Source organism: Choristoneura fumiferana, chromosome Z (assembly GCF_025370935.1).
Source record: "Choristoneura fumiferana chromosome Z, NRCan_CFum_1, whole genome shotgun sequence".
NCBI lineage: Eukaryota > Metazoa > Arthropoda > Insecta > Lepidoptera > Tortricidae > Choristoneura > Choristoneura fumiferana.
Window position 1 is genome coordinate 29888001 of NC_133472.1, and position 26193 is coordinate 29914193.

Here is a 26193-nt window from a genome sequence, read left to right on the forward strand (position 1 = left end):
GTATCTACCTATAAAGTGTCTCTACATCTACACGTTGTAGAAAAAAAATGCGACATAGGTAAAGTACCTACGTTTTTCTAAAGCAACGCAGCATTCATGAATCAGTGGAACATTATCTACTTAATCCTGATGATGCTGTCAGCAGCGGAAGGACTGTACCCCCTAAGCCCCGCTTAGCACGTTTCTTTCACCCGACAAAGTGATCCCGGTCATCCCCTTTTTTGTTTAAAATTCTCAACTTTCGCCTGTACATTTGCCTGAATCAACATTTGACATTATTACGACTTCCCATTTAAATTATGTGATAATTAGATAAAATTAGATTAGGTAATATATATACCTATATGATTGCCTTATACTGTCCTTATTTATTAGGTACTTTTAAGTAACAAAAATAATAACAAAGCGTGCTAAGGAATATAAAACTAAAAGCTGAAATCCAAAATGAAAATATTCCATAAGGTACCTAACGGGTAACTCAAAGTTTTAGGAAAGGTAAGTACGTATACGTACCTAAGTACGCAAACATTTATTTTATATATTTTTTAGTTAATTTCATCTATATATATACTAGCACTCAGCCTGCTCTACTTGCATGTATCTAATCGTTTATTACCTAGTTATAAGTACAGTGCGGTGGGCTTCTGTATTGATATTAGAAGGTTGGTAGGTAGGTAGGTACCTGCCTGAGTTGTAGGTAAAATAAAATAGTCTGATTATAAGTAATTCACTATAACGTTTAAAATTATTTTATGCAATAGAAATATTTACATTTTCCGTCTTGTACTTATTAAAATTTTTATACAGGTAAGAACCTAATTAAGAACCTTTCGAAAAACATAATAAGAAAGGTAGGTAGGTACCTACCTTTTTATTTAAGAATCTAAATACTATAATGTAGTGGAATTCAAAAGGTTATCTACGCATTTTGCGCTCTACCTATCTACCATCATTAATTACCGCGATGTCCAGCATCATCAAAAGGTACGTAACATTCGAGATGAACTTTACTTTTGACATAACAGAATGTTGCCGTAACTGGGCAGGTAGTACATAGATAGGTAACATGTTAATATTAGATATAGGTATGTATGTTATGCTGCGCCCATTTTATAAATTAATATATTGCACTGAAGTTATTTAGTTACGTAGGTACATTCGCATCGGTCTAGGCAAGCCTTTATCTTCTACGTAGAACAGACAATTGCGGGTAAGGCAAAGTAGTACAATAGAAGAATACCTAACACTGAGTGCAACAAAACTGCTTAACTAACACAGTACGTGTGGAATAATTGACAGTTGTACAGGGACAATGCGTATTATAGGGTGTAGCGTTCCGGTGGGGGAAGCGTTGTAATACGAAAGTGGGCGCCGCCCTCGCGGCGGGGCGGGGCGAGCAGCACCCCGCCCCCGAGAGGGATGCGCGCGGCGGGCGCCGCGGCCGAGCGAGAGCGCGGCTGGAGGCGGGGGGCGCGCCGCGCCGGCCGTCGGCGTCGCCCATCATCCCGCTCATTCGCCTCTCGCTTAGCGCCCGCTATGTAAACGTGCCTTGTTGTGAATCTAAACAAAATCAGTCAGTCGTCGTTTTGTTGTCGAGGGAGCAGTGTGTCGAGGGTTCCGCGCTCGCGGGTAACATGTTGTGTCAGTGATCGTGCCTTGACACGATGCACGCGCTGTTCGGCGAGCAGAGCCCGTACGCGTACCGCAGCGGAGCCGCCGGCGGCTACTCGGCCAGTGTCACCCCGTACGCTTACGAACAGTACCGCTACGGATACGGGGCGCCCTACTTGCACCCTCACCAGCAGCATGTCGGCGCCCCCAAGGATATGGTCAAACCGCCTTACTCCTACATAGCGTTAATTGCGATGGCGATACAAAATGCACCGGACCGTCGCATAACTCTAAACGGCATTTACCAATTCATAATGGAGCGTTTTCCTTATTATCGCGAAAATAAACAAGGCTGGCAAAATTCTATTAGACATAATTTAAGCCTAAATGAGTGCTTCGTGAAAGTGGCTCGCGACGATAAAAAACCCGGCAAGGGCAGCTATTGGACCTTAGATCCGGATTCGTATAACATGTTCGACAATGGGTCATACCTGCGGCGAAGACGTCGGTTTAAGAAAAAAGACGCTCTCAAAGAGAAGGAGGAGGCCCTCAAAAGACAGCAGCAGCTGCAGCAGGCCCAGGAGGCGCTGGCCGCGCAGGAGGCGCTGAGCGTGTCCGACGTGGCCGGGCAGGTGCGCGACGTGAAGCCCGACGTGAAGCCGCGGCTCTTCGAGTGCCGGCCCAAGCGTGAGCCCGGTGCCGACTGTGCGCGCTACGACAAGCCGACGGACTCCTTAGACGATTACAGTGAGCCCCGGCTACCGCCTTCCGCGGTGTACTGTTCGCCGCAGCCCTACTCGCTGGCAGCCGAGGAGTTCCGGGCGGCCGCGACGGGCTGGTACGCGGCACCCGAGCCTCCCGCCGAGCAGCTGCCGCCTGCATTCCGCGATCTCTTCGAGCCGCCGAGCTGCCAGCTGGCGGGCTTCCGGGGCGGCTCGCCGCCGCCCGACGCATACCGCGCCTCCCCGCCGCCGCACCACCACTACCGGGCGCCTGCTCCTTCGTACTACCATCACCAAGCATGCGTTGCAGCCGCACCTGCTCCCGCTCACAAGTCCTACTGAGACATCGCTCCAAGGTGAGACCAGAATTATTATTTTACTGTAAGTGCTCTGCGACTTTCATTTCGTAATAGTGTATCGCTCGCGAATTGGGCTGTGCGAGTTGCGATGATTAAGTCCCCGTGTTGAGCTCCGAGCCGGCGCGGTGGGCACCGGGGCAGCTCCGTGACGTGGTTGTGGTTGCAGGAGGCCGGCATCACACGGCGCCGAACGAATTTAGCCGCGCGTCAGTTCCAGAACGGATAAATATAGCGCAGTAGCCGGAGATGCCGTGGAGGCAAGTGGCGGCGCGTCGATAACCACTGTTTACACATCGTCGGCCGACCCTGCCGCCTCCCGCTCCGTCCACACCTATAGGTATGTACGATGAAGATCTGACCACATGTGTAGAACTAGCTGTAACAATAAGTGGCTGGTAATGTGCGCGTGTGTGCGCGCGGACGAAAAGGTGCGTGTGAGCATCACGTCTAGCTATTCTGATGGTATACGGAAGCCCCAGACGGGTGTTTTGATGTGTTCTAGACAAACGTTATCCACGAAATAATTGGCTCATTTTATTGAAGGAACAAGAAATCTATTAAAATTGACTTAGGTACCTAAGGATAGAATTATTCTTTATGTTCATTATATTGCATTTTATTTTCAGACGTAATTTTAATAAGTACCTACCGAATAACGACATAACAATTGTATCAGCTTCAAATACAAAGTGTTGGTCTAAAATCGTATTTGAGATGGAAATGGATAATTTCACTAAAAACAAACAAAGAAATAGGTAGGTATTACAGTTTAAATTTTTATATAAACTTCTATTGAACTGCCAAAGTAACGCACATCAATCGGGCCGTTCCTACCTACCTATAAGTACGTGAAAGATGCACAAAGAATGTACCAAATAAAGTTAAAATATTTTTTATTTATTTTAATGACAAACATTAGGTACACCAACATAAGATACCAGACACCCAATGCAATGGTGTAGGTACCTACCAAACCTAATACATATTTGTAGGTGTATTTATATGTACATACATATATTAGTTCACTTTTTTACGAAATCTCTTGCGCATAAGAATGTAACAATATCGAATGCGCTCAGCGTCCATATCGCTTAGCCTAAAAATGTAATGTACAGTCAAGTGCAAAAATAAGTATGTATATATTCGAACCACTCTCAAATATGTTACTACTGACTTATTGCGTCGGAATAAGAGTCTGTGTTAAGTACTTATTTTTGTAACTGAATAAGTTAATATTTTTACACCTGATTGTACCTACCGAATCAATTAAGTTACCATTCGACCTAAATAGTTATAAAAACTTTGTCTAGATCTGTGGGTAGGTTCGTTATCGTAGATTTCTCTACTTAGCTAATTTGCTTATGACTGGGATTCTTTAAAAATATATTATATTATAGATATCTACATATAATAAAACAATTTATGGTCATCTTACTGGGCAATCTGGTCATACCCAGAAATAGGTTTTCATGAAAATCGAGCGTCCCCCCCCCCTTAAAATCTAAACCGGTGGGTGGAAAAGTTTGAAAAAATTCAGGATAGTAAATATACCAAACTTTAAAGAAAAATTATAACGGTTAAGTTTGCTTGAGAATTATTAGTAGTTTAAGGGGCTGTTTCACCATCCATTGATTAGTGTTAACTGACGGTTAAATGTGATACCGTCTCTATTTGTTTTATAATAAATAAATAAATATTTTTTTCGTAATGGCTACGGAACCCTATTTCGGGCAAGCGGGTTTTTTTCTAAATAACGTAACTCCAAGTCGGTGTAACCACCGATAATCAGCACTTAAGTAGGTAATCACAATAGCTGAATATACAGAAGTAATTATCTTCCAATCTAATCTGAACTTATCCTATCATTCTAAACAAGAAATATAGTTTTGCTGATTCGAGAAATTCGAGCCGATAAAGCTCAAGGCAGTCTAAACAAATGCGTTTAACGAATTCTGAGACAAGTTAACGTGTTCCGCGATCCCTTACCAATTATCCAACATACAACAGATACATTGTCAGGGTAGAATTTATTGTTTACAAATGTTAAATCTTGGAAGTGATAAAAACTTTGTGTAGACAGAGTAGCCAGAACCCGTTGTTGCTCTGTCAGCTTGCTACAACAAAGCGGGGATGACCATATGGTGACCAAGTGCCGAGTTCTATCTAATGTTACAAACATTTTTTTGGTCGAGGTGCTATCGTTGGGGGGCAATGGGCAAAGGTTCTTCATTATTTTCGTGTTTTAGGGTCCCTTCAAAAATTTGGACCAGAAATCTTTATAATTGTCTCACGTGCGTTACAAAGTTTTGGTTTTGAAAAAGGATTAAGTAAATCAGCTTTTTCTTCAAATATGGAAGAACCTAGACGGTGAACCTCGTGCCTTATTTTTTATAATTGCATATATCGTATTGTCAATAGGTATAATACATAATGTCAGTATATTACTGAAAACAAGTCTGAATTCACTTGCAAGATTTTAAAAATATACCTACGAGAATACAATATATCTACCAAGTGAAAAAATATATTTACAACTTTTTTCGCTGACTGTACTTGCATTGTCTCCAAAATTACATAACCGTACCAAGCTTCAAGTCAATAATACGTATATAAAGCGTTGAAGAGTTCCCTACTTCGAGATCTCGGCCGGACCATCAGAATTTAACTAATTTAGGTACATAAGTATGCTAAGCCAAGTTACAGCTCAATCAGATAAAAAACAAGTGAAAAAAATTTAAAAAGGAGGAAGTGGTAGAATTTTTTTTTTGTTAATTTTGAAACCAATACGCAAACACAACTTAACATACGAACGTTGCAAGTAAAAGCTTGTAAAAATATCGACGAATATTTATGGAGACGAAACTGACTAGCACTTAAAATGTAAAACAGGAAGTAAAATTAGCGTCAGTTTTTCGAAATTTGGTAGTGTATTTTTCATCGAGGAACTAAAATAAGCCAATATATACCCGAGGTGGTTAGCCACCCGAGCTTTAGCGAGGGTGTCTATTTATCCGAGGATTTATTTGACTTTTAGTCTCGACGTTAAAAACTCTATCTTTCACTTCGATTGCAAGAAAAACATAGTCATTTCTGTGAAAGAATTAATGCATTTCTTATTCCTCCAGTCCATAAAACTTTCATAGATTTTAAAATAAATATTTCCAGATTTTGGCGGCAAAAGAATATCAATTATGTCTTTTGCTCTTTGCTCGACATCATAATTTTCACTATCACTTGACGACATTGTGAGTAGGTATAATTAATTTATTTTAATCAATTATGATTTACGCTCTACAACAACTTCAAAGTTTTCGCGATAAGTTTTTTTTACCAACCAGACAGAAATAACAAATTGCTTCGGCAAAATGGTCCATACACAAACTGGAATAAATAGAATGGCGCCACCTTCTATGCGGAAAAAGCATAGAACTAAGACCACGTAGACTAAGAACGTAATATTTTCGTTATGAAAATGGTCCACACACAATCTTATTTTATGCCAAAAACTAAGCAAGTATGGCTGTTTGAGTTTATCTAAGTCACTCAAAGTAAATTAAAAAATTAATTGCTTTTGTAGTGTTAAAATTAATTAAAGTACCTACTCACTTTTCCCCCGCCTCGTAAGGCTATATTGACCTACTTTTAGAGCATGAGAAGTAAAAATGAATAAAGGTGCAATTGAGTACTTATTTTTCATTGTTATTGACCTACCAACTGAATAAATAGCTAAAACGGAACCTTCAAATTAACAGACACTTCTAATCGATCGATATTCAATATTTGGGAATCTAACTGTATCTAGGTAATGGGCAATTTTCCGCTTTATGCTGCTACTATATTAGTCGTATCTACTACTTATAACTTTTTTTTAATTTTCTCCGATTTTCCGTTGCCGTATACTGCCAAAATTGTAAATGCGGGGCATTATTTATTGAAAACGTTAAAAATCAATAGGGAGTTTGCAAGAATTTTATTAATTAGTTCAAATTTATTTTTCTTGTTTACAAATTACAGTCCAAGTTATTAAAGCATTTTTAAAATACCTTTGAAAATATATAGTACATACGAAGATTTGGCCGTTTTAAATTGTTCCGGCTTCAGCATCAAATCAGTTTGAAAGAATCATTAACCTAAAGCTCCTTCTTAGTCGCTTATCTAGGTATATTAATAATGATCGTTTATAGACGAGCGAGTATTACTTAGCTTTGACGAGTTCCATTGGCCATCTGTGGCATTCTTCATCAGGTCCAGTTTACCAAATGATACTTTCTAAATGTAAATGCTTATCTTAATGCTAAAAATGCCAAAATCGCCATAGGTGTGCCTATAAAATTTGATGTTTGCCCTCGATTTAACTAGGATCTTGACTTGGTGACAATGGGATCATCTCAGAAGAGTACCCTTTCGAATAAAAAAAGAATTTTGAAAATCGGTCCACATTGACTGAGTAATCGGCGAACATATACATGAAAAAAAAATACAAACATTGGAACATAGAACCTCCTCCTTTTTTGAAGTCGGTTAAATATACCTACCTATATTTAAATTAAGTTTTGATTAAGCAAAAAGGTAGTCCTTAACAGTACTTAGTTACATTTTTGTCGCAGGTTTGACGGAAAAAGAAGACTGCGGGAGGCGAGAAGCAGGGGATGAGGTACTAGAATGAACATCATTATGGATCAAGTGCAAAGTGCTGGAATGTGTTAAACTTTCAGTGGACCTCGAAAATGGACCAGTGAGACACTTAAGCAGCTCTATTAGAGCGAACTGAGTACTTATTTTAAAAATAGCGGTATTGTGAAGTCTCTAATTCCGTAGAGATAATGTTCATAGTGCTCGGAGGTTTTAGTGCGTTAGGGAGTAATTTATATTCGTTCACCAGTGGACTTATAATATAATGTAGAAAATTCACTAAGATATTGTTTCGCGGATTAGTGTAAATGGTATTTAATAGGACACCCTCAACGTTAGCAAGCTTTTCTGATACATGTTCTAGTCTACTGATTTGTCCTTTCTGTGTAATTTTTGAATCATTGGTTGTATTAAATTTGTATGTATTTATAACTCAATTTAAGAAAAAAATATTGGTCAAGAAAAGTCAGCAATGCACATCCTATAGAAAATAAGAATAGGTAGAAATATTTTTGGCTTTAATATTTGAAATATTTTATTTATATAGGTATTTAGTTGGGTAAGATTAGAGTATTGTACTCGTACAGACATGTCAGAGTGGCAAACCTGTTGTGAAATGCTGCTTAGTCTGAAACTGTATTAAATAAGAGGCCTACAAACTATTAAGTTCTCCATACAGCAGTATGTAGGTATTCCATGTATTTATTTGAACTACAGAAAAATAATTTTTCTATTTCTGATTTTCTCATCATTACAATCGTAAAAGAAGTAACAAAATTGGCGTAGACAAAAAGGCTAATGGTGTATATACGAAAGTCAAAACCTTGAGTTGTACAAATTTTAACACTGACTTTTATGTTTAACTTTTCATTGTCATTAATATATGCAGATACATTACCAAGACGTCAAAATATCTACCTTTAAAAAATATCTGCCTTAAAATGAATTCGGCGTATAGGTACCTACATATATTTGATGCCATGGCTATATCGATATACCTAATTACGATTTCGACTCTACCTTCAAAAATCAAGCACCTACTTTAGTGCAAAATTACATATTTTTGCTAAGTCACGAGCTACTTATCGGTATCGCATACTCTTAACAGATAGCCTCAAGAACGGGCAAGAAGTTACAAGTTGTAAATAACGATAAGAAAAGCTCAAGAAACTAAAAAGGTCTACAAAACTTGAACGATCGCATCAAAGCCCGTAAATGATCGTTTCCATGCGGCTCATACACTAAACGAAAAACCAGAATTTATTAATTAGCTATTTGTAGATAATTCCCGTAATAGACTATTTTTGAGTTTATTAATACGGTCCTAAGACACTACATGTTTCTCTATTGTATCCTTTGAATATGAAAAATAATAATAAATCGTAACCAAAATCAAAATAAACTTCTAAGTAGATAGAGGGTGTTACACCTAACTGACTTTGTTATTTCGATTAATTCTCCAACCAACCCTCTTTATCTCACTAAGTATTTACCGATACTTTATCGATACTTTGACTTCGAAGAAGAAACATTTGGTCAAATTAAAGCCTTAATGAAACCATTATTTAGATGAATACGTACTTAAAGGTAATTTAATAAAGGTAGGGAAGTGTGCCATAAATCATAATTATATTCAGCAAGTGGGTAGTTTTTTTTTTTGCAGAAAATACAAATTGTCGCAGCCGCGTAGTACATATAATTCGCAACGTATTATTAATTAAGTCTAAAGTGACCAATTTAGAAGGCAGTTCCAGTGAGATATCTATCTCTAGTTGGGAAAGAAAAGGACAGCTCTGGCCTAGAGCAAAGTAAGTGCTTTCTTTTCGGACTCCAACTATAAGTAACTAATTAATTAAGTCAATCCATACCTATAATTATCAAAATTAACATAAAGTAGTCAAATAGAGTAAGTATTTGAATAATTCATGCCTGAAATATCAATAAAATAGTAAAATAGTGTCAGATATAGCTTACGTAATGTTTAAAAAAAAACACTGAAAAACCTAAAATTTTAAAGTGTGTTTACACGATAAAATCTGGCCATGCATGATCTGGTGTTACTTAGCAATGAATGCTAATTTTTAAGCAACACTTTTTTAAGTAATAAATAAGTGGTTATGAAAGTACATAATAAAAATATAATCATAATAAAAAGTTAGCTTAGGGCGTCTGTGAGTTTTAGCTTTATATATATCACAGTGCCTAAATTATTTTGAACAACGTCTTCTGACGGTCTTTACTAGGTTTTTATGTAAAAATATATTTATTTCTTAAATTGAACAATTTGCTTTATAGCAGCTTATTACATTCTCTTTTCACAATAGCTAACATTTGTAGAATTGACTTCAGATTGGAAGTGTTTTAACTTTGGTGAAATTGCCTTTTTAACAGAAAAATGCTTCCCATATAGAAACTACTTTTGGTGCTTGGATTAGAGTTTTCCCGACTCCCCCAAGTAAAAAAACAGTTACTTACATGATTTTTATTTGGAAAGATGATATCCTAATGAGCTTAAAACAGCTTGGGAAAATATAGCTACATATTTGTGGCATTGAAGTTGGAAACGAGTGACGATTATCAAAAAACGCTGTTCAAAGCAATTTAAGCACAGTGAAATACATAAAGCTAAAACTCACAGACGCTCTAACATTTTATTGTATTTTATTATGTAGTATCATAACCACTTATTGCATAAAAAAGTGCCGCTTGAAAATTAGCCTTCATTGCAAAGTAACACCAGATCATGCATGGCCAGATTTTATCGCGTACCTACACATTTTATATACATGCATATGTTTAGATAGTTAATTAAGTGCAATATTTATTAAATTCCTACCTAAATACTAATAAAATCCAATACACAAAGCATTCAAAAATACCCAACTTATTTCTATTCGTGTAGCCGGCAGCATTGGCGAGCAGTGAGTCAATTCCGGGGGTCCATATCGGCTCGCGTACTTAATTGTTGAAAGTCAGAATCTCAGAATGTAATGTTTGTCAGAATATATCGTTTCTTTTTTCTCTGAACCCAATACTTAATTGTTCAGAATTTTTATAAAACAAACCTAACCTAACCTATAGTTTTCTATAGGATGACAATTTAAAAATTTCAGAAAGTTTCAGTGGAAAAAAAATATATGACAATCAGTAATTCTGATAAACAGAATGATTTGAGAAAATTATGCGAACTTTGGCGCCCCCATTTCAAGGGTACAGAGTGTCGCTAGTTGGCGGCTGCAGCAGCGCGCCACCCCCCTTACAGTAGAGCGCTAGTGTTACCGTCAGGGCCTACGCTAGCTGCGCGGGCGCACGGAGCGGGAATCCTTCGCACAAGATGCGTGCAGTTAGACTGGCCAGCGAAAGCTGTCCACGCATTGTTTGCGAAACTTTAATCTAGTATCATTTTTGAGATTGTCAAAATTTACATATTGTCATTTTAACCCGGCTTAGATCATTTTGATATTTCTGCTTTTAGAAATAAAATAAATTATATTTTGTTTATTCAACCTCTTACCATCCTCAAAATGCAAAATTTTATAAGATTATGTTAGAATTAAAATATTAGAAGATATATGTGTTCAATGCCAATCTGGTCAAAATGGTCAAAAATTGATAATAATAATGATAAAAAGGGACTCCTGAAGGGCATCATCAACTATCACACATAATTAATGTTGATGCAGCTTGAAGAGTCCTGAGTATAATTTAATATCTGGAAAATTTAAATAATATCTAAGTATCAACATTGTTTAATAAGTGTACAGCAAGTGTTGTCAGCCTCGTTTTTTTTTTAAATTTGCCGCGGTTTGCCGTAGACAGCTTTCGCTGGCCAGAGTCTACCGCTTCTCATACTATTTTTCCCGCTCCGTGCAAAACCCCCTCGCGGTTGGTGCGTGGTGCGTATCAGACATTGACTGCTTTATTCTATCTGATATTATTACCGATGACTGTACGTAACTAGTACATACGAAGGCAATTCGAGGTGACCATTAAGTCCGGTTTTGTTGATTATCAAGAATGACCCTTTGCAGAAATATTTCATATATTATGTACCTATGTACCATAATTCATATATTATGTAAATTATGTTATCTGTACGAGTACCTACTGAAATCTAGTATAAAAATGATAAAACCAGTCCGATTTCCAGTTTTGAGAAATCGTCGGACACAAATAAATCCATACTAATAAAGTGAAGTGAAGTGTGTGTGTTTGTATGTTTATGTGTATGTTTGTCCGTCTTTCACGTCGAAACGGAGCGACGGATCGACGTGATTTTTGGCATAGAGATAGTTTAAGAGCTAGAGAGTGACATAAGCTACTTTTTATCCCGGAAAAATGCACAGTTCCCGAGGGAACAGCGTGCGATAACCGAATTCCGCGAGGCCGAAGCCGCGGGCAAAAGCTAGTATGTAATACAAACATAAATATGAAATTTCGCTCACCTGATCAGTTCAGCTGCCTAGATAGAGTAACACATCAGGTACGTACCTACCTATATCATGTTTTTTCCACAACATTACATACGTACGGGTCGTAAAGTCGGACTAAAAAATTCTATAACTGACCCCTAAATTTTGTTCAGGGAAATGAAAAGTCAAACTAGTACATGTCCACACACTGTCAATATTGTCTTTTTATTATATTTTTATCCCATCTATTTGAAAAGATTGGTTAATAAAGAAAATTTAACCTACTCCTTCTTTAAATCGGTTAATAACTGAGACCAAAGTAGGTCTTTCGTTCAAGGGACTCCCGCAGAGGGCAATGATGACATTTGAATTTGGAACATGAATTATAAAGCGTTCCGCAACACGACCAAAAACATCAAACGCTGATAGTATGATATAACCATCTACTCGAATAACTGACAGGTATGCCTCGGTTTTCTTCGTTTTTTTTTAGTATTGCATTTATAATAAAACACAGGGAATGAAATCTCGGTGCGGATGACGCAGAGTGACATTTCTGTGAGTTCAACTAATGTACTCATACCTAGAACTGCCGGATTCTGCCGGCCTCCACTTCTCATCGCACCCGTTTTTGAAATAAACCAAATACACGATAAAGAACTGAATGGCCAAATTCTAAGAAGGATAATATGCAATTGGTATGTTTTTAGAGTTTCGTACTACAATGAAAAGGTTTATTTCGCTATCGGTCGGTCTGAGTGTCAAAACGGTTTTTCTCGGACAGCGTCAAGAGACCTACCTACATATATACTCGTAAAGTTGAAATTAATATCAAATACTCGGGTCCGCAATCCCTCGGAGCTGTAAAAAAGATGTTACCAAATGCATTTCTTAGCTTTAGTTAGCATCGCCAGCGGTTCTCTTCTTTGGTGTCAAAATAAATTCTTAAAGTATTTTTGACATCGTGTTGCCCTCGTGACGCACTAAAGTAGTAGTAGTGAAGGGAGCGACTCTTATCTGTACGAAATAGATCAAAATTTTATGAAATATCTGAAATCCTTAGTTTTCTAATGATTTTTCTAGCTTAATACATTAACAACAACGGCTTTAAGCAATTTAGTATCCCATATTTACTTCAAGTTCATTGTTTTCAAGATATTTGCCATCAAAGTGGAACAATTTTAGGCCAAATGACTGGTTTTCTGGCCATAATTTTTGTGTTAATTAGTTTCAAATGAAAACCCATGACCAGTTTTTAGAGACGTCAAAGACGAACCCAAATAATATGTAGATTTCGTATATGTTAGATCTTTCACGTCAATAGAGATACGAAATAAGTGTTTTTTCAGACAATGTTTAAAAAAATCATACAAAATTAAGTATCCATTTTTTTCCAAATCCGGTAGACAAAAATGGTGATAAAAGATTGAAGAACCGATAGTCGTTTGACTTTTAATTCTATCTGTAGTGCAAAAGTAGGAGATACGATTCAAAACTTGTCAAAAATCGATGAAAACCTCGGGTAGCCTCTTAAACTAAAATACAAGAGATAACTTTCTGATTGCTCTTTATGGATTTCTTTAATAACTATAAATATTATGTACCCTATCCCTCTTTCACTCTGAAATACTTAAATACCTAATACAAAATTATTGTGTAAGAGAAAATTGATCAATCCATTATATTGGACTACCTACTTAAGTTGGCTTTTGACTTTGTGATAATTATCGTAAATGTGTGTAAATAAATGTATTTAAACAATAAATGTTTATTTGTATTTAGTATGTTCTCGATTATTTTTATTGTACCCGCATGCTAACTTTACCGTGAAACAAACATGTAATATCGGCGGCCGACCTTTAATTAAGGGGTAGTATTTAAACGCACATAAAAAAAGTCCTTCTTTAACCCAAAAAATCCAAATTCACATCAAAATTACTGATTGGATAGCAAAAACTTGAGAAAATGTTATATTGGGTGTGTACATTTTGTATATTAAGCAAAATAAAATCACAAGTTCGAATTTCGAGCCAATAACGAGCGATCTATTTTATCTATGCCAGTGTTGCCATTCAGGGAAAAAGAAATCTATTCATTATCCTGCATTGCAGTCTGTAAAGCTCTTTACCCATTCATTGCCGAGCGACAGATTACGCTGAGCTTAGAGTCATGAAATTTGGTATGTAGATAGCTGGACGTCTGAAATAACACATAGGCTACTTTTATTCCAATACTCCCACGGGATAGTTGTTCTTAACACAACACCTCAATGAAGATTACGATATAAACTTTGGGATTTCCCACAGGAATTTTGTAAAATCCCGGAATTTCAATTGTAACTACCAGATCGAATAGTTTACGCGTGCGAAGCCGCGGGTAAACTAGTTACGTAATAAATTGCAACTTATATTCGTGGCGTACCGCTATTTATCTTAAAGTAAAGCATTTTTATTATTGCACAGACAATAATGACTAACGCATACATATCATTGTAACTCTTTTTTAGGGTTCCGTAGTCAACTAGGAACCCTTATAGTTTCGCCATGTCTGTCCGTCTGTCTGTCCGCGGATAAGCTCAGAGACCGTTTGTACTAGAAAGCTGTAATTTGACATGAATATACATATCAGTCACGTCGACAAAGTGGTACAATAAAAAAAAAATAAGTAAGTAGTAAATATATCAAATTTACAAGGAAAATTATAGCGGCTAAGATTGCTCGAGAATTATTAGTAGTTTAAGAGTAGATAGCAGCCTAAGTTATAAAATATGCCTAACCTTGGAAGATTCAGTATACATACGAAATCCTTAGAAAAATATTATTTGATTTTTTTCGTAATGGCTACGGAACCCTATCCCTGGCGTGTACGACACGCTTTTGCCTGTTTTTTTTTTTAAATATAGCTTCTATTTTCATACAACATACAGCAGTTTACCTATATGAAACAGCATTTTTTTGACAGTTATTAGTCGCCATCAGATATTTCGAAGCGGCCACGGCCAAGGTGATCAAAAATATCGAAACATGAACAAATGGTAATACGCTCAATAATCAGAGGTGCGATATTATTAATTGCAGCATTCAAATATACCTACCTACCAATTTAAAACAAACACATTTTTTAAAAATATAACCCGATTATTAAGAAACAAATATAATAATCACATTAATAAAGTAATTTCAAAATAAAAGAGTTATTCACAAATCTGTACTTGTCTCTTTTCTACCTCCATAGGAATCTAGTTAACTCTGAGTTTGCCGAATAAACTTTTTCTTTCTTTCTTTTCGGCACCGAGCGAAAGTCGAATACCGGAAAATAGTACTCGTACCGCACCCAACGTGTCCAGACCCAGAAGTCTTATATATCGAAGTCGAACAGGTCTACGAGAAAATCGGTGGGTACAATGTTAAATATGTACTAGTATTTTTATGATTGTTGGAATCGTCTAATGAACCTTCGAAAAAAGTAAATAAAACACAATATTCATGGAATAAATATCTATTTATACTGCGAATGCACACTTTTTCAGAGCTAAAAAATAAAAATGGTTTCTTTATAAAGCAGCCTTGCCTTTCGTCGAAGTGCACAACCATCTCTGATATTTTATTCGAAAATGTGTGTGTGGTAAAATATCTCAGAAAATTACGAGTGATTCTTCATACGGCATCACAAGTGGCACTCGTAGCTTGATTTAGACGTCGCATTCCGAGGTTAACAAAAAATATCAAGGGCTCATTCAAGGAGCACGATAGATTGGTCACAACAATGAATAAGATATGACCACCAAAAGCTAAGACCCTCGAATCTAGCTTATTGTGATTCATGCCTGAGGCAATAATGCGTAGTCAGGGCTCTACATGTCTGGTCGAATGTACATGAGTGTTGACAACTTCAGTTGACATGCCGCCACCCGCGCGGAGCCCATAATATTGAAAATGTTTTAGTATGTATTAGCAGTGCGTCGCGATGATTGTCAACTATGCACCTAGCAACTTTTTGGAGGCTTTTAGTTTTAATAGTAGATTGTTCAACAAGGGACTAAAACAAGCCATAATGACACGAGATGTTTAGCCACCCGAGCAGAGCGAGGCATTATGGTTGTTTAGTCTCGCGTTAAACACTCTACTTTTCACTTTGAATGCGAGGAAAAAAAACAAGGTTTTGTTCAAAATTACAATAATACCTACTTGTTAAAAACGTACGCTTGACTAATGGACAGGCAATCTGTTCAAAACTCAAATAGCAAAAAAAAATTGTGTCACGGTTTTTTCTTTTCTTTTATTGTTTATGAAGTGACGCTTACAAAGCTTGCATATTTAGCCTACAGTTTCAAAATTGAAAACTATTTTAAAACTAATTGGACTATGCATAATAAACTGAATTAATCCTTAATATAATTGAATAGATTCATATTCGTAATTATTAATTGTGTTTCACGAAATTAAATCGTGTTATTTTTAAATATTTTTGCGCAGTTGTCATTTTGAGGTTATTTCCATGCCTAAAAGTCCTCCATTTACAAACATCGTGTTGGCTGTAAAAAAATATTACTCAGTTCAGTTCAGTTTCTTTATTTGCTTTCAACAGATACAAGTATCATGCAAAATTGTGTACAATTAAAAAAAACTTAGCTTAAATCATGCATATATAATTCAAAATGAACCCCTAACCTAACTTTAATCCCTAGAGAATAAAAAGGAGCTTTAGTTCCGATATGCAGAGCCTAAAGTAACATTTTAAGAGCATGAGAAGTGAAAAAGTGCTTTTTAATGTCTAAGGTTTGTTATTAGGTATGATTTTGTTTCCACGACTGAAAACAAGTGTTTTATTATTTAATTCTAAATAGTGATCCGGTTCGAAGGACCAATATTTAAAATTGAATAATAAGGCACTTATTTTCGATCGTGAAAACAAAATTATAATGACAAATTAATTAAAGACAATAAAAAATATTATTAAAATGAAAAGGCTCTATATATTTGTGTATCTAATACTATTCATCAAAACGATTTGAGTTTTACTTAATTTTAAAGAGTGACTGGTTATTACAGTATGTAGTTTTTTTTTGCGAAATCAAATGCCGAACGAGTAAGTGAGCCACCTGATGACTGATGATAAGTAGGTAACCACCACCACCCAAAGATAATCGCAACACCAGAACATTGCAAAAGCTTTATCAGCCTAAACGGCTCGGCTGCGACACCGACACCGAACCTCAGCCATTGCGCAAGACCCTACCACCTACAATAACTTAAGTTAATGACTTAAAAACTTAAGTTAATGACCTGGGACAGTGCCACAGGAAGGCAAAATTGCTAGAGATCATTTTCAAACTGTCTGCGTTAAAACTATAGTTTTAGCCATAGCGACACTATTTGCCTGAGTCATGCTATAGTATAGGTAATTGAGTGAGTAAGTACTTGGGTATTTAGCCTAATTGGAAATAGAAATTCCAAGCCCTCTTCGACATATACTTATGTTTCAATTTCGCGAATGTAGTTTGGTACTTAAGGTACTGTCTTTTATGTTTTCCTTAAACTATTTAATGTACATAAATATGTACAGTCGGTACAATAAAGATCTTAAGTATAGTATCTAGGTGACGCTTGCACGAGGGCGCTTTATTTTATTTTTATTAATTATTATTAGCTTTATATTATTATTAGTGATTTAATCAAAATACAAAATAAAAACCAATAATCTGGGGGCACGGCAGTGCCCCCGCCAAGTCAAGCAAAAAAGCGGCAAGCCCATATCATCCTTTTCTCAAAGCAGTTCAGTCCATTTTCGACCCCCCTATAACTTCCTTGTGGATAAAACTAGAAGCCTGAATTTTTAACAACCAAGCAGGAATTGTATAAACACAGTATATTTCAAATTTCATTCAATTTGAACCATTAGTTTAAGAATTATAACCAGTCAAAGTTTCTTAATTTTGTCACTCACTCACTCACTGACTGACTGACCGATCATCAAAACTCTAAGGCACTTCTAGCAGACATAGACGCTTGAAATTTAGAATACAATTAGTGCTTAGTGTATATATAAAGGAAACTCTAAAATTTTTTGCAATTTTGATCCAGTTTTCAAGAAACACCAACTGCATAAATAACTTTGTAATCCCATATAAATATATTTTAAATAAAATTATGACTTGGCAATCACACTAAACAACCTAATTTTATATAATATGTATTACTTGTGAGATATATACATTGTGTTTTCACTTGTTGGACAAGTCAATCTATTTATTTAAAACATAAAAGGTTTTTAATATTGATATGGTCACTATAAGAAGGACCCTTAAGTAGGGACTAAATAAATTAACCGACTTGACATTACATGGATCCTACAACTTTTTTGCGGTAGAAGAACTGAGTGGCGAGACTTGTAAAAAGGTAGCGGAGAACTGTAAAAAGTGCAGTTTGCAAGATAGCCAAGTAAGTTCCATTTTTTGCCAACGGTATTAAGATTTTGCCCCACTGTACTGTACATACACATGTCATTCCGCACCAATCATCTACCTATCATAATTCGAGCAGACAACCATATTGACATGAAAGGTCACGTTAATATATTTTTATAAATAAAAAAAACTTTTGGTATCCATAATTTGTGTTTATTTATCTAAGTACAGCTTTTACAGTTTCTACAAACCTGATGTTGACATTTACAAAGATACATTTCCTAGCAGATAAAAATCTGCTAGGAAACCCTAGAGTTACTTACTAAGTTAAATACTCAAACCTGTCCTAGTTAGACTTTTGAAAAGCTGCAAACATTTTCAGCGTTCTTTCAGCTCCGGGGAAACCAACTCTTACACAGCAGTCGCTTACATTGTGTGAAATGATTATTTTGGCAGAGTAACCTACTCGTACACGATATATTATGTCGTGGCCTGCTCCGGTATCGGTCAGTGAACTTACACTGTGTTTATTGTTTTTCTACTATACCCTACCCATCCATGTTGTTATTGGCACAAATCATATTTGTTTTACATGGTAACTCTTGTGCAACCAGGTACGATTATGTAATAAAGCTGGCCTTGGCACACTTAAATAAAACTAAATGTGACCTACTCATGTGCATATTTCTACACGCACCTATTTAGTTGATGCTTGGGTATATGAGTATACTTATGGATACTTTTTTTAGAGTCAAGTGGGGTAAACGTACGCAGTGGGTAAGTGTATGCAATATATGAAATATGGAACACCCAAATACTCCTACATATTTTATTCCAAATTTGCTAATTTCGATTTTCAAAACTCCGATTTTCACAATTCCTAAGACATATAAATTCCATTTACTTACTTAAAAACACGAAATTTATTTTTCAGAATTTCAAAAGATCGATTTTTTTAATATTCGATTTTTAAAACTCCGGATTATAATTGAGTCGGATTTCTTATTGTTCGGTTTATTAAAGTTCGTTATTTTGAAAATCGTAATTTGAAACATTAGGTATTTTTAATTTTCAGATTTATAATAATCGGATTTATTAAGAATTGGAATAGCGTCATATTAGGAGTTTTAAAACATTCGGAATTATAAAAATCGGTATTTTGAAGTTCGTGATTCCGACTTTCAGAATTTAGTGTTTCGTAATTATGTAGTGTAGGTACCCTTACCCCACATGACTCTGTATTATTTTGTCATTTTTTCAGTGAAGCTGAGGGGTGTTACTGTTCAATAACCAAAAGAAGCTATTAATTGATACTGTATTTAAAATTTCTGAGATGACTTAATAAACTAGGTTGATGCAGATTCCTTGTCTGTGAAGAGGTAAAAAGAATAAAAAACTCCAAACCCAATGAGGCAGGTATGTATATATAGTAGGTAAGTACCTCTAAGTATACAATCGGTGCGATGTAAATAATCCTGTTGTTTATCCAATGCCCCTAATAGTAGTCCTGGTGCTCAGAACGGTAAGCATCTGAGCGCAGTCATGTATCATACACATAAGAAAATAATCCGACAACCTAAGTAACGACCGCGCGCTTCAATGTTTCAGGGAACTCCGTATTAAAGAATACATTTATAGCCTTTAAAACTTTAGTGGCTGTATAAATGTTGAAATAAAAGTACCTAAATCTGATTCAGATGCGAGGCTGGGTACCGTAATATTTAGATAGGTATTGAAATGTTCGGCGATAAAATATAACGTACTAAAAAGAGCAGCACGTAAATAAGTTGTAATATGATTTATAATTCGAAAAGTTCAATTCGTTTTAGGTGAAACAAAAAGTAATCTGTAGAAATTTGGTTAAATTTTATATCTATTGGTATAATACAATCGAAACAATTAAAAGGTAAATAAAAACTACTGCTCTGTAGTTTTAATTTGGACATATTAGTCTCTATATGATATTTCCGAAGGCAAAAACTAATTACACTTGTCTCGCAAGTGAACTAGTTGTGTAAGGAAAGGGTGTCTTAAGTTAACAAAGTTTCTCCCTCCGATATATTCAAACATCAGCAATCAACCTATTGTTGCATTTACATCAATTACAAAAGTTTTCTATATATAGTCTCTCTCTCCTAGTATAGTTTGGAATTAATTGATTGCAAAGCTTTTAGTTAGCTAACCCTGTATGCTGTTGCAAATACTTAGCAAGTTTAGTTTTGATTCACTTCCACCACAGCGGTCGGATTGACTTGAAATTTGGTATACTATACATAAATTATTTGAGGTACAGGGAAGAGTAGAGGGCTAGAGGGGCAACGGCCGGGTCTCGCGGCCGATATCCCATAAGATGGACAGACTCCATAAAATCATCCACAATTGTTCCCTTACTGAGTGCGCGTGCAGTGCCATAAATAGAGAGAGAGACGGAGAAGTCTCGCAAAAGCCGCAATCAATCTACAAGTCAATCCATGACCACGACCACTTCATCAGGAGTGTACGACTAAGAAGAAGAAATAAATTTTAAAGGTTGGATAACAATTCAAGTACAGCCAACAAAAAAATTGGTACTTATTACAAATTAAATTTTTAACAAAAACTTAACATTAATCAGTAGTTAACGTTGTTCTTAACCCCCGACGCCAAAAGAAACCAAATCTAACATCAATTTTGTTGTTTTCATGAAATTAATTAGTGCCTCTACTTTACTTTCGACCACTAAGACATCGTTGGTATTCTGAAATGAAGGATAATCATGCTATTTTATACAATTGAATTTAATAGAAGACGTCGTCAGCACCGATGGATATTTTGTTCGTCCTCGAGTGAACTAGCATGAAATGAACGAAAATTTCAGGTAATTAGTTGATGTTTGCTTGTGATGTTTAGTAGGTAAATTAACAGCAAAATTTTATTAAAAGTAGGCCCAATAACTCATTATACTTACCGAACTAACCATAGTAAGTGATAACTAAGAATTAATTAGGTAATAGTAATATAGCCGCTGGTCAGGGCTTATATCGATCAAAACATATTTATACTGAACTTCTTTTGTTTTTATGACCATAACGCAAAACATAACAGTGAATGGCTACGGGCTACGGTGTACTTAAAGGGGACGCTTGAAGAGAAACTGGCAGCCAACATGGCGTCCCCGCCCTTAACTTAATACTCCCCTCCCTGAAACGCCTCGCCTGTCACAGCTGTCATTTCGAATTTATCGGAAACGTCAATAGCTCGGTCAACATGTCTCATACGGGTCCATATTGGATCGCATATCTTATTGGAAGTCCAAATGTAATATTTATCAGAACGATCGTTTGTCATAACTCTTTTTTCTCTGAGTCCAATAATTGTTCAGAATTGTTTTAAAACAAACCTAACCTAACCCATATTTTTCTATAGGATGACTATTTAGAAAATTCAGAAAACTTGTAAGGTTTCAGTAGGAAAAAAAATAACAAACGATGATTCGGACAAAAATTACGGTATCGACAGCGAACGTATACTGGTACAAGTGCATAATCATAAATTTACAGGAGAGCTGTTCTTGGTTCCAAAACCTGTAACTTTCTCATTTTATGATATAACTTTTCAAATTTTGCATTGGTTCCAAAGAAAATATTTGCTTTCTACCTGTATTCATGGAATTTTGAAATTTCTTATAGTTTTTGAGAAAATTGCAGATACACTACTATACGCGTATTTTACATCTTGTAGTTGTGCGGTATACTGAGCTAATTACCACTTGCTCCAGTATACGGCGTAATGCGTAGATTACTGATCTAACGATATTTTTTATATTGTATATGAATTTTTAGATGAAATACTTATATGGCTTGCAATGAACAATAAACAGATGCTCTTTTTACCTTCATCTATTGATTTATAAACGTTTTTATCACTTGCATCAATATACGCTAACATTAGCATGCCACTTGTACCAATATACCGCTAGTAATTTTTAAACGTGCTATACAAAATACAGAAATATACCTTTATAAAAAACCTCACTTGAAATATAAATGGTTTTTATTAAAAAAGTAATTGTATTAAGTGCTTTAAATTAATGGAAGCACATTAATGGATTCGTAATTCCTGTTCAAATATGTCGTATTTTATTGTGAAAGGTTCCTCATGTGATACATATATCGCATCGCACCCATTTGTATCCACATAACGGTTAAGTTTTTGTGCCTCTTCAGGTTCCGTACCCAAAGGGTATGTATAAACGGAAACCCTACTTCTATAAACTACTTCGCTGTCCGTCCGCTGTCACCAGGCTGTATCTCATGAACCATGATAGTTAGACAGTATGAAATTTTCACAGATTATGTAAACTGTAGTCGATATATAATATATATATAAAAAATAGCAAATAAATATTTAAGGGGGCCCCCATACAAAAATGTAATTTTTTTTTGCATTTTTTTGCTAATCCTAATGAAAGTTGTATTTAGATGGTATGGAACCCTTCGTGCGCGGAGTCTGATTAGCACTTTGCTTAAGGCTTTGAATGAAATATTGAGTCAAAGTCAAAATAATCTTTATTCAATTAGATTTAACAAGCACTTATAAATGTCAAAATTGACCACCGGTTCGAAAAAACCTCTGCTGAGAAGATCTGGCAATAAAACTAGTATATTTTTAAACAGATTTTACAATCAGATTTTAGTGATATCTATAGCATTCACAAGTAATTTACACAACTACATATTTAAAACAGTTCTCAATTCGTATTTGGAGTAAGCACCGCCAATGCGGATCGGATAATTATTTCCAAATTTCCCTATCCATGATAAATTATTAATTTTTATAAATCGCCTTATATATTAATGTCTCTTGAACAATAGATTTAATAATAATAATAATAATAATAATAATAATAGAAACGTTTATTCGCTAAGTCGAAAATACATATTATAAGTAAGTTAATTTAACAAAAAAAAAACCATAAAAAAATATTAACGACAGTATATTGCGAAATCGCGAAACGGTCTCAGCTAGCATAGTGTTGGCCGTAGAGGCCACGCTGGTCTTCCGCTGAGACCGCTTGGCGACTTCACGGAAGGCGACATAAATTCAAAAGTAATCTAAAAAGGAACAATAGAAAGTAAATAATTTAAATAACAATAATGAAAACAACAGAACGCAAAACCAGACAAAAGACACGTGCACAAGAATAAATTATAAACATCACAGTAAAAGAAAGAGACGACACACCACTCAACCATCCATAGACCACAGACGTCGATATGCACAATCTGCCAACTGTCATGTCATATCCCATCTGTGGCCTATGCCGATTTAAATTTTGTGTCTGTTTCCGAGTCTTGGAAACTTCTATAACTTCATACGGTTTACCCGTTTTCGCCATATACAATAGCCAGGTACCATTTCTTAGGTGTGTATAAAAAAATGTGTATAGGGGGTTATTAAAAAACCTGTACTATACTTTAAACCACATTAGGGTTACTATTACTAATATGATCCAAGTAGAAAAATACTGTGATTCGAAAAAAAAAGTTTTGCATGGAAGTGGAGTCGAAAGAAGATTTTTAATTTCGATGTTTTTCCCCACTTATATCGTATTAGTAATCAGTAGCCCTAATATGGTTACAGTATAGTACAGGATTTTTTTTATCAACCTGTAGGTATATTGAAATTTTACTGTTCTCATTTAATTAAAAGCATTGCATGCCTTCGCTTTCTTTTGGGGATGCTCAACTACCAGAATGCAATGTAATACTGCAATGTTATATTTCTAGCACGCGTACATGTAGGTATAGCCGAGGAAACTGAATCACGTACCAGGGTGGAACCGTTGTACTACCAATGTTATGTTAACATCATACATTTGCCCAAGAAATATAGCGAAATAGATCACGAAACTTCCACAATTGGTACATGATTCAGTTTCCTTGACTGTCTATGAGAAAAAACGGCTATTTAAACTTGATATAACGACCAAAACATGATTTTTTTATATAATTACTATCAAATTATGTGCTCGTAGAACAGTTTAAACGGTCCGCATGCGGCGACGGCTAGCGCGTACACTGAGGCAACTGCCAGTTACACTCGACTTCCCCGGCCCCGCGACAATATCGTGCCGGTATAGTGGTGCATGTCAGTTGCCTCAGTATACGTTGCACCGATTAGCAAAACGGTGTTAGATGCATTCATATACGTCACTTTATTTCCAAAACTAATAGGAAATATCCGTGCAAATTTTTTGTGGTAGGTAAATAAGGAAATATTAATCCAAAATTGCAAAAAACTAAAAATCAGAAATTTGACACTTGTACCAGTATTCGTAGGAGGTATACGGTATGACTAGCGAAGAGTATGCGAACTTTGGCGATCCCGTCTCATACACCTACTCATCGTACTTCTGCTTCGCTCACTCTTGATTGCAAATTGCCGTGTGCCTGCTACGAGTATCTAGAATGTCAAGGGAATCAAATACTCACCGAGTGGGCATGGATAAGAAACGCTAGTTGATAGAACTCAGGGACTTTCTCAAACGGTGTTGGTTTGATATTGAGTTTTTATATGTACAATCTCGGACAATCCCACGCTTTTTAGGGTTCCGTAGCCAAAATGGCAAAAACGGAACCCTTATAGTTTCGCCATGTCTGTCTGTCCGTCCGCGGCTTTGCTCAGGGACTATCAATGTTAGAAAGCTGTAATTTTGCTCGGATATACCTGTAAACTATGCCGACCAAAATAGTACAATTAAAAATTAAAAAAAAAAATTTTTTATGGTACCTCCCATGGACGTGAAGTGGGGGTGAATTTTTTTTCTCATCCAACCAACAACTATAGAGTGTGGGGTATCGTTGGATTGGTCTTTTAAAACCATTGGGGGTTTTCGATTCAGTGATTTGTTTGCGAAATATTCAACTTTAAAATGCAAATTTTCATTAAAATCGAGCGTCGCCCCCCTCTAAAATCTAAACCGGTGGATGGAAAAATTTGAAAAAATTCAGGATGGTAGTAAGTATATCAAACTTTCAAGGAAAACTATAACGGCTAAGTTTGCTTGAGAATTATTAATAGTTTATGAGTAAATAGCATCCTAAGGTATAAAGTTAATTAGTTATAAACGAAATTACTTCTGCAAAATGCTCAAAAAATAAATTTCTTTCTCATTTATGTGACACAGCAACACAACCACACAAAAATGTTATCTGAAATAGTTTAAAAGCTCGATATCGGAGCTCGCCGCCGCGCCACCCGCAGTCTAGTCAAAAGCAATTTGATTTGACGGTTATCCTCACCTCCTACGTTTATATTGAAACTTAGATAAATATTTAGTTTATCGAGTCTAATTTGGCACGGAACTTGCCACCGCGCTACGAGATTGAATGCCGTATTTTTCATTTGTTACTGCACTTTTATTAAAACCATTGAGTGTTGGATATGGATTTAGTGGATTACAATATTGAAAAATATTTTTAAACTAAGCACCACTTCACACTTGCTAATGGCTGTCTACTAAGTATTTCCAAGTAACATATATCATACATTTAGATTATGATTTCTTGCTTCAGCAAAAGTATTCCGCTAAGGTCGTTGCTTATAACATTATAGGTATTGAGTAGGTTCCAAAAATTTATCTTAAAATTTCTATGTTGTAGATTTTGACAATGCGTGTTGTGACGTGTCGTTTTAAACAAATTTTAAACCAACAGGATAATCTTCAGGTATGAAAAGCATGTTAAGACAATTAAATAAAGCAACCTGCATTATTACCTACATTATACTCGTATTACCTTAACAGTGAAATGAGCAGATAATTTTTCCTGTTCTATGTATGTATGTACTCGTATATGCATTGGCTATAGATATCCAATTAACTCACTTAAATTTAAGTCGGTTCATTCAAACAATGGATTTATGTGTCATATTCACACTTTCCGCGAACAGAAACAAGTTGATCCCTAGGCAGTTAGCTATCAAAGACTGCCAGCCAGGATTGTCTGCGGCAAATGTACTTTCAGGTTTTATGGTTTTATGTACTGTGTGTAATTTTTTTTAATGTTTTG

General features: G+C 35.8%; 1 protein-coding gene across 2 annotated transcripts; it reads left to right on the top strand.

Moving 5' to 3' along the window:
* The first annotated feature begins 1560 nt into the window (after window positions 1–1560).
* LOC141433863 (uncharacterized) lies at window positions 1561–13470 on the top strand. 2 transcript variants are annotated; one of them, XR_012451972.1, is made up of 3 exons: window positions 1561–2689; window positions 2859–3029; window positions 7300–13470. XR_012451972.1 is itself a non-coding variant. In XM_074095961.1 (2 exons), exon 1 carries the CDS (start codon window positions 1665–1667, stop codon window positions 2673–2675), a length of 1011 nt encoding a protein of 336 aa, XP_073952062.1. In that variant the 5' UTR covers window positions 1561–1664; the 3' UTR covers window positions 2676–2689; window positions 7300–13470. The 2 variants fall into 2 exon arrangements, 1 of the variants encoding a protein (XP_073952062.1); XM_074095961.1 differs by lacking the exon at window positions 2859–3029.
* Window positions 13471–26193: the final 12723 nt, after the last annotated feature.